This window comes from Xyrauchen texanus, chromosome 41, assembly GCF_025860055.1.
Source record: "Xyrauchen texanus isolate HMW12.3.18 chromosome 41, RBS_HiC_50CHRs, whole genome shotgun sequence".
In the NCBI taxonomy this organism is placed as follows: domain Eukaryota; kingdom Metazoa; phylum Chordata; class Actinopteri; order Cypriniformes; family Catostomidae; genus Xyrauchen; species Xyrauchen texanus.
In genome coordinates this window covers 25,423,595-25,439,596 of record NC_068316.1, presented here as the reverse complement: position 1 = coordinate 25,439,596, position 16,002 = coordinate 25,423,595, and the positions used below count along the sequence as shown (strand labels likewise).

Here is a 16,002-nt window from a genome sequence, read left to right as displayed (position 1 = left end):
ACACACACACACACACACACACACACACACACACACACACACACACACACACACACACACACACACAAAGTAAAAAGTCAAAAACCCAGCCATTTGTATAGAAAACAGCATGTAGATAAATCAATGACAGTCAGATGTGTTTAGAGGTGATTAACTCATTTTCACCAGAATAACATAACAGACCATTTTTCTGCTTTTTCACAGGTTTGCTAATACAATTTACATGACCTTCTCCACTCTTTCTTTAACCTCTACAACATTGAGAAAAAAAAAGAGACTGAAAAAATAGGTCTCCAGTCATCCGATTCAGACTGTTGGATGCATGTGGTGAAGGGTGACTGTTGAAAAGGCTGAATCCATTTCCATATAAAGATGGAGAAGCGCTTATTTAGATGTGCTTGACATTTCCTCAAGAGGGGAAGGTTAAGGGTGAGACCGCTGGAATATTAATATCCATGGCTAACAAACCATTGCAGGCTCTCGCCCTGTGTCTAGACACTCACTTGGCTTTGGACATGAGCCACAGCTGAGGGTTCGAGTGGAATTAAAGTGGGAAATATATTCAGTTGTCATTAGATTTGCTTGATTGAGGGATTTTTTTGTTAGAATCTGTGTTTCTTAATGAGGACATCAAATTCAGGAGGAAAGTGAAATACTTCTCACGGTCATCTTGCCAGGTTCCAACATATAGTGGATAACCTTCCCATTAGTGTGCAGCAAAGGGAGGGCACACCGAGTGCTATGGTGTTCAGGTGTCCACATATATTTGGCCATGTAGTATATGTTTCATGCAAACCCTGTTGTGTTTTATTGTACATTTTTAGAAGAATCGTGAATGACATCTGCACATATCGGATGTGTCAAAAGGAAGTGGAATAGAAAGATGGAGAGATGGTAATTAGATGAGAGCAAAAGAAACAAATGGGCCTCCATGCACAACCGTTCCCTTATTCAATTAGCAGCAGACCTGAGCCAGGCTGACCTCATGCTGATTGATTGAATATGAGTAATCGATTACTGCCATCTTTTCCAAGGCACGCTTAGATGTCACGGATGCACCAAGCCAGTCACCCTGATTTAAAAACAGTGGCCATTACGGTCAACTTTCACTGAATTAGATTAGAGAAGGAAAGAGGGGGAGCCAAAGGCCAAGGGGTTTATCTAAGATGTAAGGTATATCCATTCTCATGAAGTGTTTCTCTTTGGTATTCCACAGGAAGAAGAGGAGGAGGAGGAGGAGGAGAGAGGTGATGGAGGAAAGAACGGAAGGATAGAACCAGTGGGACGAGCAGACTCATGCATAGAATCAGCCTCAATTGAGTAAGTTGTCACAGTAAGAACCTTAGAATTATTTTGGATCCACATGAAAGGTTATGTTGAACGAGCAATCGCAATGCAGCCAGTTTTAACATGTGGAATGAAATACTGTATGTGGAAAAGAACGCTTTTCAGTTACTTTTTCCAAATTGACTGAAAACCAAAATGTTCATCTGCTCCTCACACAAGTATACAGTGCTTCCTGTTGGTAAAAAGGAACAAGCCTGCTGCAGGTCTCACTTAATCTCTTAATCACTTAATTGAAGTGTCTATTTGGTTCCTTCATTGACCCACATGTCTTAATGGCTTCTGGGGTTATATATGGATTTATACTGGGCTGGATCTAAACAAACCTTAGTTTCCACCACAAGTGACTCATAGCTACTCATACAGAATCTTACAGCTAGTCATGCTGTCCAGTTCCAAACTTTTTTATTCATTGCCTTTTCTTTGCGTATTTGTTTTCTTCTGTTTTGGCTCTTCTCACATTCCCCTCATTTGTCAATGTCTCTAGTGAAATGTTAAAGCTGGTTGAAGTGTCCAACGGCGGTGGGCCGCTAGGAATCCATGTGGTGCCTTTCAGTGCCAGAGATAGAAGGTAAAGCTCCACTAACGCACAATACCTACCATGAACCAATTTTACCCCCGTATGCTCATAGACCATATTTTATGAATTTACAAAATGTTTTTTTTTATGACTGAAATTGGTTGGTTTTGCTTAAGGGCCAAGTCCACACTACACATTGAAACACACTGATTCCACACTGAGTCTTTCAAAAACACTCTCCATAACGGCATACTTTAGAAAATTCAAAGCTGTGGATACTTTTGATTATTAGTGTGTTGTGTGGCTGTAAAAAGTTGAATTATTCATGCAAGAAACACACAGATATATACAATTTCTAACCTGTGAACATAGTTGTTTTACCATTGTGAACATGTGGTATATTAGTGTTAAATTAGTGTTTAAGAACCAAAAACATAGTGTGGGATTATGTGTATATTGGTAATAATTATTAATAATCTACTCATAATATGATGGTTGTTTTGACTAGCTTCTACCCAAACCTCAATTGTGTCCCCTGCATCTTTCAACCTTCTTTAATATCTCACCAATTTGTCCTCAATGTGTGAACACAACAACTGACTTTCAATCTTTGCCGTCTCTTTAAACTCCAACAAGCCCTATCCATTTGAGGTCATTTTTCATCATTCCTCAAGGACATATCGACAATACAGTTCTCTAGCTTTAGAACTCCTCTTGATCACATGTGGCATTTTCTTAAACTCTATTCCCCAGTTCTCTCTGAATAATGAAAGAAAATATACAATAGCTCTTGCTTTGAATAAGGCTACAAAAATTAACAGAATGGGATCCTCCTAAACACCCTGCACCCCTCCAGAAGGACAAAGGGGACACGGAGCATGGTCTTGAATAAATTAGGTAACTTTATTGCTGTAGGGAAAGCCTCAAACGGGCCAACTCAATTCATCTAATCTGCTCCACCCAATCTGACTAAAAGCTCATCCACATCATGGGTCATTCACAAACAGACCGACACTCATCCAAGGTCAGTTGTTGAAAGAAACAAAAATGATACAAGAGAAGTGCAAATAAATGAAAGTGTTGCACGTCATCAGATTTAGTGGATTGTGACTATAAATGGATTTTCTGAGAGCTGTTTATAAGTCATGAATACTTATGACCTTTTACAAACAAAATTGATGCTGGCACATAAAATCGATGTCAGGCCAAAGATAAAGTAATATTATGCATAATGACTTGACTATTTTTAATCTTTTAATGCCGTTTCAGTATTAGCTGGATTTTGGTAAAGAGATGGTCACACTAGATTTTGTGTTCCATTATCTTTCATTCATACACATGTAAAAGATGGAAAGCGTGTACACAAGCAGATGTGAAGATGTGTATTTTAGTCAATTTGTTGAAATCTGACCTGCAAATTAGTATAGAGTAATATATAGAGTGTAGTCCAATAGAGTATCTAAACATCAATACAACAAAAAGAAAGAAAAAAACCCCAGCAACAACCAAGTATGTCAATGAAGTCAGTAACAAATAAAGCTGCAAGCAGTTTCAGGCCATGCTAATATAAAGCAAGTGATATGCTGCAGGAAACACAATATGAGGTCTCAAATGTTAACAAATGCACTATTCTCACACTGGTCTCAGCGTGAGTCGAACATCAATCGTGGAAAAAATGGTGACCCAAGGAATCCAAAAACACTAACTAATGATTTCAGGACAAATGGCTCACAAGTTATGTTAAAAAATAGCCATTTTTAACATACCTTGACCCACAGGTGGTGCTGTCCCCAAACTTTCTATGTAACCTCAGAACATAGTCCAAATGAAGCCTGCCAAGTTTGTTTCGATTGGACAAAGCCTTGCCGAGATTAAACCTCACTTCCCACTGAATACTGTGATGCATTATAGAGAAACCGTTTGGTCTGTCAAAAAGCTTTTAATAACTTTTGGCCAGGAGTGTCTCAAGGTACTTTGACACACAGTTGGCAAAGATCCGATAACGTCTGAAAGATGAGTTTGCTATTGTATGCATCCGTCAAATTTCAAGATGGCTGCCAAATTCTTGGACAGAGACTAGAGTGTTTGGATCCATTGAAAAGATCATGAACAGACAAATCAGAGAATAGAGTGTGTTGGTGGCACTATAGGGTTTGATCTAGAGCCCCCAAATATGGTATGGGGGCTTTTCATATCCACCTATATCAGTGTGCCAAATTTCATAATAACAATAATAATAATAAGAAAACCAATAGCTACAATAGGAACTCCGCCACTTCGGAGCATGGCCCCTAATGAACATTGACATTAATTCATAATTGATTATGATTTATAATTAATTATTAAATAAATAAAAACATATAAAAAAGAAATAGAATCTATAGAATGTGACATCATATCCCATTGTAGGGTCCAAAACAATTTTGCATGTTTATAATCAAGTGTGACCAACCTGTAAGCAATGGAGTATTATCGTGTGTATCCTTTCATTCAAGTTACTCCGCTAATATTCTATAGAGATTCATTCTTGTTTTCATGGCCTTGTGTGCACCTAAGTGTTCTCAATTGTTACACACCTGATACTCTACCTAATGACTAATCAGAACTGTCAGTTATCCCCACCCGAACATAATACCACACTTCCACGGGACCACGTCCATAATGACTTCATCAGCCCCTCTGCTATTATGATTGATAGGAGGTGCTGAATGGTAACTCATTAGCATCTTGATAGAGGGCACTGAGGTTACAGCAAGACCCCAGACAGTGAACTCTTAAAATGACCAGCGTCTTCGCTCTGCCAACAGCTTGAGGTAGATGACATTTCGGGAAAATTACAGACACACACAGAGACTTGCTGAAACATAACTCCAATAACCATATCTCCTCCCATGACCAGTGTTCACAGCAAGCAAGTCAGAGTCTAATTGCTTGGCATAAATGGATCCTGATTGCCTTGTTATTCAATTAAAGGCAGTGGATAAGAGCAGGTGGTCAGGTGGTCTTCTTCTTGTTAAGTCTACTTAGCCATCAGTCAGGTGACAGATGATTATAGTAATGTTAAAGTCATTGAGGTGTTTACATGCACATCAATTGGTTAACTATCAAAAAATCTGCATATTAAAAATTATATTACCAGGTTTTTCTCTGATTTTGATTTTAAAATGCAAACTTACATGTGAACATTGAATAAGTACTATATTGACATTTTGAAAAGGGAAATTGTAAAAAACGAATTGTGTCTCAGGAAATTATGGGAAGATTACATCATAATAGCTTGAAATTTAAAAATAATGAGATCTTTATGACAGAGCAGGCTACATATATGAAAATACACAGAAATATTAGTTCATACTTTAAATATATCTTATAAATAGTATATGTCAGAATTTTCAAAGCTCTGTAAAAAATTTTTTTGGTGGGCATGAATTGTAATGGTGATTGGGAGATATACCTCAAAAGCCTACTGTAAAATATTTGATACATGGATTTCAAAGGGGGGTTTTCAATAAAATAATATACAAAATTGTAACCAAGCACAAGTTGCTTATATTCAGGAAATACTTATTTTAAGATATCAGTAGGAATATAATAATTACTGTCACTTTTACTTTAGTAAAATAAGCTGTAATTTATCCCAACATAAGAGTCACTTTTCCTGATATATTTAAAAGGCTGAAAGTTGCTTTGGCTATTCTGTTTAGTGTCAGATCAGAAATCTTAATAAATTGCTTGAAGATTTATGTGGTCTTAATCATGAAATTACATAAATTACACTGGCGGACAAGAGTTTGGTATAATGATATTTTGTAATGAAATTGGTACTTTATTTCACCAAAGTGGCATTCAACTGATCACAAAGTATATTCAGGACATTACTGATGTAAAAATCACTATTTGAAAAAAGAAATTTTTTTATCAAATCTAGTCAGGCCCCATTTCCAGCAGCCATCACTCCAACAACTTCCTCAGGTAATCATGCTCACTTGGTACCTAAAAATCACTTGCCATTATATCAAACACAGTTGAAAGATATTTGTTTTGTTAAATGAAGCTTAACATTGTGTTTGTTTTTGAGTTGACACAGTATGCAACAGACCAGCATGTCTTAAGGTCAATATTATGTAAATAATTGCAAAAAAAGACAATAAATAATTGTTTTGAGGAATAAAGGTTAAACAATGCTTGAAATGGCCAAAAAACAACAACAAAAAAAGAATATTTCATACAGAGGTGTACACTACAGTCTTCAAAGACAAAGGACAACTGGCTCTAACAAGAACAGAAAGAGATGTGGAAGGCCAGATGTACAACTAAACAAGAGGATATGTACATCAGAGTCTCTAGTTTGAGAAATAGACACCTCACATGTCCTCAGCTGACAGCTTCATTGAATTCTACCCGCTCAACACCAGTTTCATGTACAACAGTAAAGAGAAGACTCAGGAGGACTTATGGGAAGAATTTCAAAAGAAAAAGCAACTTTTGAAACAGAAAAACAAAAAAAAAAAGGTTTGAGTGGGCAAAGAAACAGACATTGAACAACAGATAATTTGAAAAGAGTGTTATGGATCTTAACCCCATTGAGCTTTTGTGTGATCAGCTAGACTGTAAGGTGCGTGAGAAGTGCCCGACAAGACAGTCAACATCTATGGCAAGTGCTACAGGAAGTGTGGGGTGAAATGTCACATTTTTTTCAAATTGTAATAGTCATTTTTCACATTATTAATGTCCTGTCTATACATTGTGATCAGTTGAATGCCACTTTAGTGAATAAAAGTAACAATTTATTTCCATAAGAGCAAAATCTGTACATTATTTCCAAACTTTTGGCTGCCAGTGTATGACAACACATCCTATAACTAGCAACAAATTATCAAATGGAAATATGATAACCGATTAGCCTGCTAATCTAACATTCCATAACTTTCCATTATTGAATATGATAATACTGTATATATGTTATTAGCTACAACAGGAATTAAGTAACAGGCACTTCCAATCAGACATAACCATGAACTTTTGACTTCTTTTCTAGTTTCATTGAACTGTGAACTATTCAATAATCGTGTTGCATACTTTGGACACAGCCTTAGCCTTTTCTTCTTTAAAGGTAATTTATAATGAGCCCCTATAGATTCTAGATCAGTCCAGTTGGAGTTTAGCTTTTCCTCCTTATTCCCCACAGCTGGTTTAAATCAAGATGATAAAGACATCGTGCAAGCTTTGTAATTACTCCACAAGACCACACCATACACTCACCAAAGCAAAACCTAATTACTTCTCTGTAGTACACTGTGTGTTCCTTTGAAGGAGGGTTTATTTGTTTGTCTGTCTTTCTGTCTCTAGTTGATGTAAGGAGGGCCGTGAAAGTTTTTTTTACGCCTTATTTGTTGTTGTTTTGTTTTGTTGTTTTTTTCATGCTTTTTTCATTCCATCAGTCATTCAAGCTAACTTCCTGTCTGCTGTGATCAGCATACACACACACACACACACACACACACACACACACACACACACACACACACACACACACACACACACGTATGCTTCCTAAAACCTTATTATGTATTGTTTCTTCCTGAAAGTAAAAGTTTGGGATTGAAGATTGCTGATGCAACATAGTCAGCCCTTGAGGAGGGGGAAAGTCTATGTAAGCTCTATTTATATCTAAATCTCCTGGCCACTTTTTAAACCCATCAAATGCGATGGTGCATTTCACATGATCGCATCTTAGGGTTTGTAGATTAGGGGCTGCAGTGTTCTGAATTCGAAACCTCAGCAGGGCTGTGAGCAGTGCCAAAAAATCCATATGGCCAAAGTCGGCTTATGTTCAAAAAGTATTTTTTGATGTTTTGAGTTAAAAGGGAACGGCTAGGAACAGTAACATTTTCAAAAGGATTCTGGATCAATGGGCTGTGTATTCTTTTTTTTACTTTTTTCCCCAGATTCGATAAAGGTGGAAACTCTTTTTAATCCTCTTTGAATATAAAATATATACAGTATACTGTCCATAACTCTCTGATCTCGCTATAAAATGATGCAATGGACATATTTTTGCTTGTTTGTCTTTTTAATATGTATTAATATGTTGACCTTCTATACAAAAATTTGCCATGATAATACATTTCCAACAAAATACCACAATTTTTAGTCCAGTTATATTTGCTTTAATAAAACTGTGGGTTAGATATGCCAATTTCTCCAATCCACCCATCCATCCATCCCTCCATCCCTCCATCCCTCCATCCATCCAGATAAAGTCAAAAAAATCTAAAAGCTTCTTACTCTGTATGATGTGTTTGGGGTTGGCTCTTTTGATTGGCAACCACCCAGAACACCCTAGCAACCAACTAGCATTGCCCTAGCAGCCACCTAGAACACCCTAGCAACCAGATAGAAATATTCTGGCAAGCTACATAACACTTAGCATTGTGTTTGTGAGTTTACATGGGCAAGCAGCACTGTGGTATCTATGGTAATTTGGAAACGTAATTATCATGGCAATTTTTTTGTAAGGGCTCTGAACTACAGAGTCCTCTGATTTCACAAATTATACCCTTAAACAGCCTTTACAACTTTATGAAATACTTTACAACATTTTAAATTCATTGATTTTAATTGTATTGTGCCACTAAATTTAAGCTAAACTGTGTGTACTTTGTTAAATCATGGCTGATTGAAGCTTTGCCATTAATTTGTGATGGAGCTGATCTGGGTACAATGTTGCTGTTGAGATGAATGTCAGTAAAATGTGCTGTGACTGTTCCAGGACACTGGGTTTGTTAGTCAAGAGGCTGGAGAGGGGTGGAAAGGCGGACCGTGAAGCTCTATTCCAGGAGAATGACTGTATCGTACGGATTAATAACGGGGACCTGCGCAACATCCGATTTGAACAGTAAGCCCCTCTCTGGAGAAAAAGAGAGACCATCTTTACCTCTTGCCTCCTTGCAACCGCTCTTTCCTTCTCAAGCTTTGGCAAGCTGCCAGTCTTTCCTAGAGCTTTGAATATCTTCTCAAGTCTTACTGTCTTCACAATGTTTTCATCTCATTTCTATTTGACTAACCAAAATAAAACATTTCTCTTCTAAGCTTGGAGAAACTGTCTGTGGATCAACTGGAGGGATAAAGGTTATTCAAAGGTTGAGGAATCCTGTTAAGGGGTTAATTTCATGAGAAATCACATTTTTATTGATCTATTGAAATACGGATGACTTACTATGAAAACATACTTTATTTTTGCAGAACTCTAAACTTAATCATCGGTCAAAAGAGTCAATATTTTGAAAGTGGTAAAAAATAGTTCAAGCTGAACTTTCACATTTAACACTTTAAAATATTTGGTGTTCAAAAAGCCCAATCATGGTATTTTAACAAGGAAGTAGGATAGATATTATAACTCCTAAACACCTGGAGAACTAATGAGTAAAATGTGGTAAATTCTATCAAATAAATAAAATCGAGAAAGCATTAAGTGCATAGTCAAGCTCCCTCTGCTCTGATATGTAATGTTTGACTCAAGTGCCAGACTTTTGTCACATCACACTGCCCCGGATTCACCTGCTCTTTGTTCTATTGATTTAATGTTGCTCTAGATCTCCTCCAAAGAAATGAATACTTAAAGTAGCCCTAAATGACTCGCTTTTCAATTTGCTGTAAGGAACACACAAACAGTACATACACAAGAACTGAGTAATATATTGACCCTGTTTACACCTGGTATTATGATGCGTCTCGGGGGATCCGATCTCATGTGGTCAGGTGAGACACGTTGCTGTTTACACCTGGTTGCTTAAATGCATCTCCTGTGACTACTTGTGTTCTGATTTGGATGGGAGGGTCTCGGTTCCATGACGACATACATCAATCACTATGTAATTGTGTTACTGCCTGATAATAAAGCGCAACAAAGTCAGAAAAGACAAAGAAAGTGCGGGAAAAAATGGCACACTTTTTCTCAGATGCGGTTGAAATTTACAAGCATAAACGCAACATGTCAAGCAGAATTATCTGTTATTTAAGTGGATTACCTGTATTAAGGGTCCCTAAACACACATTATCGTGTATATTAATTTCTTTCCATATATATCACACATGGCCTGATGAATTTGTTTCATGACATATGTTTATGAATAAGTCCCCGAAAGTGAATAGATATGAATATCCTTTATAAGGTGGAGTTTCCTTCCACATTCATCATTAAGAGCTTCATTTGGCCCACACTTTGGCCAATGATTTCAGAGGGCACACACACACACACACACACACACACACACACACACACACACACACACACACACACACACACACACACGTTTGTGCAGCTATCCTTATGAGGATTCTCCATATATAATGATTTTTATACTGTACGAACTATAGGTTCTATCCCCTAACCCTACCCCTAAACCTAACCCTCACAAAAAAATTAAGCAATTTGAATTATGGGGACACTAGAAATGTCCTCATAAACCACATAAATAGCATAATACCCTTGTAATTACCAGTTTGTAACCTAAAAACACATACACACACACACACACACACACACACACACACACACACACACACACACACACACACACACACACACACACACACAGAATCATGCTGGACAGGGTTCACCACAGGGCACTGAAAGGGCACAGCTGTGGGATAATTCATAATCTAATCTTAAACTAATTAACATACATCATTCAGTCCACTTACACATGTTAATTTCCCTAGAGTCCCAGTGCATTATTATGTTTTAATTGCTTACTGTTTTTTGTACGAGATCCAGTCAAGCCCTTATATATCAGTTAGTCTTCACTGCTAGTACAAATACTCAAGCCTGACAGGTCATCACCTTCCCAGAGATTAAGAAATACAACCTTGTGTATTACATGCATATCAGGTCAATAATGTGATTGCAAGACATTATTGACATTACAGCCTTTTGTTCTTTGCGTATTGCATCCCCCAGAGTGTTTGACTCATTGATATGATATGATAGTTATCCATAAACAAACTTTGGTTTAATAAAAATCAACCCTTTTGGACATACACCGTGCAGTTGAAAAAACACCCTCGTGTCCTTTGCAAAGGAAATCCACATCATAGTAACGTCTTATTTCACCACACATTAGCACTCGTCTGCTAGAATTACGGATATGGATGCAGTGCAATATTTTCTTTATCTCTCTCTCAATTAGTTTCTCTTCCCTATTTCCTGATTGTGCTCCATGTGGGGTTATAATTCATAACGATATTCTACATTTTATTGGATTGTTTGCATGAGTAAATATTTATCAGTGGTTGATTTAACGAAATGTAATAATGCGTTGATGGAGTTTATTATTCAATCAGATAGAGGGAGTCGTGTGATTAGCCATGTGTCACAATTCTGCTTGTTTGCACGCACACACACACCATTTACTTCATTTTGTAGGCGGGTGGGGCTACATTTGCATAAGAATTGATGGGCGTCCCTAAAGTGATGTGCTATTTGCTCTCTAGATGCAGCGATTGATCTAATGAAGAGTTTAGTGAGATAGAAACAGCTTGTCATTAACTCACGCTTGTCATTAAGTCACCCCAATGATTTTAACGTTCTTATGCATGCATGAACAGTGACTGTTCACATTAGTATTCCTTTGATATTTGTTGTTCTTGCATTGGGTTTAAGTTAACCAAACTCTCTATATGCAAAGAAGTTGAATTAACTTGCAATAGCTATATGGTTGTCTTATGTAGTGTTATTTTGCCAATGCTAGAAACATTAATATTACTTTTGTGCACGCTTTGGTTTTGAACAAAGTATTAAACTCTGCATAAAACTCATGCCATACTATTTGAGTGACAAACGTGAAGGATACCTCAAATTGTGCGCTTTTTGTTGAAGAGAGGTGTGCTATACGGAAAGCACCAATTATATTTTGTCCCGAAAATATACAAATCTGTCAATGCAAAGTGTTTAATAACAAAGCACCAGATTCTATGGCTCAGATATACAGTATAATGCTGATATACTTTATGTATACCCTTTTAATAGCTTAATAATTCATACTGTTGTATCGCAAGCCCTTTCAACATTTAATCATGTGCCGAACATGAATTATAAATGGAATCAAAAATGGAAAAAACGTAAAAATAGTAAAAAACGTAATTATTCATCTGTTACTGCATTTTCACTAGTAGAATTGGTGTCAGATGGGCTGGTTTGAGTATTTCTGTAACTGCTGATCTCCTGGAATTTGCACACACAACAGTCTCTAGAGTTTACTCCGAATGATGCCAAAAACAAACAAAAAAACATCCAGTGAGTGGCAGTTCTGTGGATGGAAATGTCTTGTTGATGAGAGAGGCCAGAGGAGAATGGCCAGACTCTGTACAATTGTGGTGAGAATATCACCTCAATATGCTATTCTGAGATGCGGGTTGGCGCTGTTTTGGCGGAACAAGGGGGACACACACAATATTAGGTGGGTGGTTTTAATGGTGTTGCTGATCGGTGTGTACATATATATATATATATATATATATATATATATATATATATATATATAATACGTATATATATATGCAGTAGTGGGCAAAAATATTGGCACCCTTGGTAAATATGCACAAAGAAGTCTTTGAAAAACAAATCTGCATTGTTTAGCCTTTTGAGCTTTCATTCAAAAATTTCTCTTATAATGTGTAATGGAGTTGGAGAACACCTGGCAAAAGATCTGAGACCATTCCTCCATACAGAATCACTCCAGATCCTTCGAATACAGAGGTCCATGTTGGTGGACTCTCCTCTTTAGTTCACCCCACAAATGTTATATGGGGTTCAGGTCAGGGGACTTTGAGAACATTGATTTTGTGGTCAGTGAATCATTTTTGTGTTGATTTTGACTTTTTTTTTTTATTATTGTCCTGCTGGAAGTTCCAACCACGGCCCATTGTAAGCTTTCTGGCACAGGCAGTCAGGTTTTAATTTTCTACCTGTTGGTATTTGATCGAGTCTGTGATGCCATGTATCCAAACAAGATGCCCAGGACCTCTGGCAGAAAAACAGCCCCACAACATTAAAGATCCAGCACCAAATTTAATCATGGGCATTGGGTACTTCATCATATCTGCGTGCTTCGAACCCATCTCTGGTGTTTGCTGCCAAAAAGCTCTGACCATAGAACCCAGTCGCATTTGAAGTTCCAGTAGTGTCTGGCACACTGAAGACACTTGAGTTTGTTGTTGGATGAGAGCAGAGGCTTTTTTTCTTGAAACCCTCCCAAACAACTTGTGGTGATATAGGTGATGTCTGATATTTTTTAGATTTCTGACCCCAAGACCCAACTCATTTCTGCAATTCTCCAGCTGTGTTCCTGGGAGATTATTTGGCCTCTTGAACCATCCTCCTCACTGTGCATGGAGACAATATAGACATGTTTTTTTCCAGGCCAATTCTTTACATCTCCATTTGATTGGAACATGTTAATTTTTGCCCTGATGGTGGAAATGGGTATTTTCAATGCTTTGGTAATTTTCATTTAGCCACTTCCCACTTTGTGAAGCTCATCAATCTTTTGCCACACATCAGAACTGTATTCTATAGTCTAACCCGCTGTGAATGATGATTAAGGGAATTTGGCCTCTGTGTTACCTCATATTTATACCCCTTTGAAACAGGAAGTCATAGCTGAACAATTTCATGTTCCTATTCACCTAGATGCACTAAAAATGTCAAATATGAATGGGAATATACTTCAGATATATTGTACTCATAAGAATTTCTAGGGGTGACAATAATCGTGGCCAATGTGTTTTGGAGAAAAAATATTTACTTAATAATGAGATATTTCCCCGGTTTCAATTGTTTTACTTCAATTAAAGGTTAGATTTTTGTGAATTCTGTTGATGAATAATCAAAAGGATAAACAATGCAGATTTTCTTTCCACAGACTTCTTTGCTCATATTTACCAAGGGCACCCATGTTTTTGGCCAATACTGTATATATACTTATTATAGTAATATATTGCTGATTTGTAAAATTGGAATGTCAACAAGTAAGAAATAAAATATAGATATCTATAATTGCATTGTGCACAAGGGAAAATGGTAGATTGTTATGAAATTCTACTACATTTCTAAAATAAGTTACTGCTTTTACTAGTTATCAGGTTTCTAGTTATGTTTTTACTAATTCAAACCTCATTACAGATACGGATATATAATATTTATTTTCGCTAGTAGTTATTCCATTGCTGATATCAAGAGTTAGTATGTGAACTAGTGAGAATTTAATTGTAGATATCTATAATTAATATCCTGCGTATGATTAAATGTCAGTAGGATTTGCGATAATTGTTGTATTTTTTATGTCCTGTGAGTGAGAGTCCCCCAGCCACTGGGTGTTGCGTCAAGAAGGGCATCTGGGGTAAAACCTGTGCCAAGTCAAATATACGGATTATGATGGTCCGCTGTAGCGACCCTTCACGGGTTGTATTTTTTATGTCCTGGTTGCATAAAATGTCCAGAATGCTTGCTTTTTGTAAACCATTATCCTATATATATATATATATATATAATTACAGCATACACAATATCATAACTCATAATATAATCTCTCTTCTCATTTTCAGTTGTAACTATACATTATTACCCATTCAACTGATAGAACCTTTTGATAAATGTCTTGTTAGGTCTGACCGACTGCTGTTATTACTAGAGGAGTTGTCCTCCATGTGGCACAGTTCAGTTTTTCTGAAAACAAATCCTGCTTCCTGCCTCTAATACGTTTCTCTGCTTCCTCCCCAAGGCTTTGCGATTATGGAAATGGAAGATAATGTGAATTAACCTTGTTTCCAACTGTACTAGTACAATTATCCAGCGATTAAGCAAGACAAACTTTTGACCTGTCCATGTGATCTGCTTTTAACCCTCCCAGTACTTAGGATGAGCCTGCTCACTAATAGACAAAGAAGAATTGAAATACAACTTAACTTATTTGTATATGTTTATGATCTTCTCTCCTCCAGGGCCCAGAATTTGTTCAGACAGGCCATGCGCTCTCCAGTCATCCTTTTCCATGTAATTCCAGCATCAAAGAAAGCCCAATATGAGCAATTGTACCAGAATGAGTTGGGCCAGCAGTCCGGTACTGGACCTGGGGAAAGAGGTAGCCTGGTGGGAGGTATGGACTACAGTCCACGTAGGTTCTCCAAAGCAGAATCAAATCGGGGCTATCCAGCATTACCACATCAAAGAAATCCATCGACCAAGACACAACCAGGACCCATCCAACCTGCCAGGCCAGACAGCGTCGCCTCTTCCGTGGGCTACTCCAAAAAGATTGGCCGCAAGTTCAATGTCCAGCTAAGGAAAGGTATGGCTATACAAATATCATTATAATAGTGCACAAACATTTTTAATAATAACACGACCTTTCATTTGAGTACATTTCCTCACACGGCCAACATATCGCGCCACCTATCGGTGGGGTGCGCCAAATATGAAGTAGGAATATGCAGACTTTTGTCCTCACAACGGCGAGTGAAAGCTTTCAATATCATGGGATTGTTTAGATAAATCAAGTAATATTTGGCTCGTCACATAATCTCAACATGGCCGCCCTCTTGAATGTGCTCCCAGCGATAAATAAAATAAAGTTCTATGCATTCCGTTCTATTTACTTTCTCTAACTCTTAACTGTTATTGTGTCTAACACAATAATTAAATTAGCCCAAATATTTGATAACTAAACATGCAAGGGACAAGTGATATGTACAGCTTATCGTAAACTATTGTGAACATCTAGCATCAGTTTCAAGATGGCTGAAGGTTTGGAAACATAATCAAATGTTAATGTGTGTGATGTGATCCAAATTTTGTGTGTAAACGACTCAACACCAGCTGAAATTTAGCTCCAATTTGTTTTTTAACTTTGTTTATACCTGTACCGATGCACAAACCTGAGTACTCACATGAAACGCTTTGAAATGTCCTCATATTGAAATGCTCTTGTACTGAGAAATAACATTCAACTTCTATTTTTTATTTATATGTTTGTTTTCCTCTGAAGTTGGCTCCATTTTCTGCTGTTTTAATAGCTGATGGTGTATGCGAGAACAGCAGTGTTTCTTTTCCGCTGTAGTGACTAGCATTGTGCAACTAG

General features: G+C 37.3%; 1 protein-coding gene across 3 annotated transcripts in view; it reads left to right on the top strand.

Annotated features, from left to right (window-relative positions):
• Positions 1-16,002, top strand: part of LOC127634176 (partitioning defective 3 homolog) — a 582,251-nt gene that overhangs the window by 282,100 nt on the left and 284,149 nt on the right. For all 3 annotated transcript variants that reach the window (XM_052113607.1, XM_052113605.1, XM_052113604.1), the window contains exons 6-9: positions 1,217-1,320; positions 1,832-1,915; positions 8,637-8,762; positions 14,867-15,213. In XM_052113607.1, the coding sequence (XP_051969567.1) occupies positions 1,217-1,320; positions 1,832-1,915; positions 8,637-8,762; positions 14,867-15,213 (661 nt within the window). The remainder of the gene's footprint in view (positions 1-1,216; positions 1,321-1,831; positions 1,916-8,636; positions 8,763-14,866; positions 15,214-16,002) is intronic.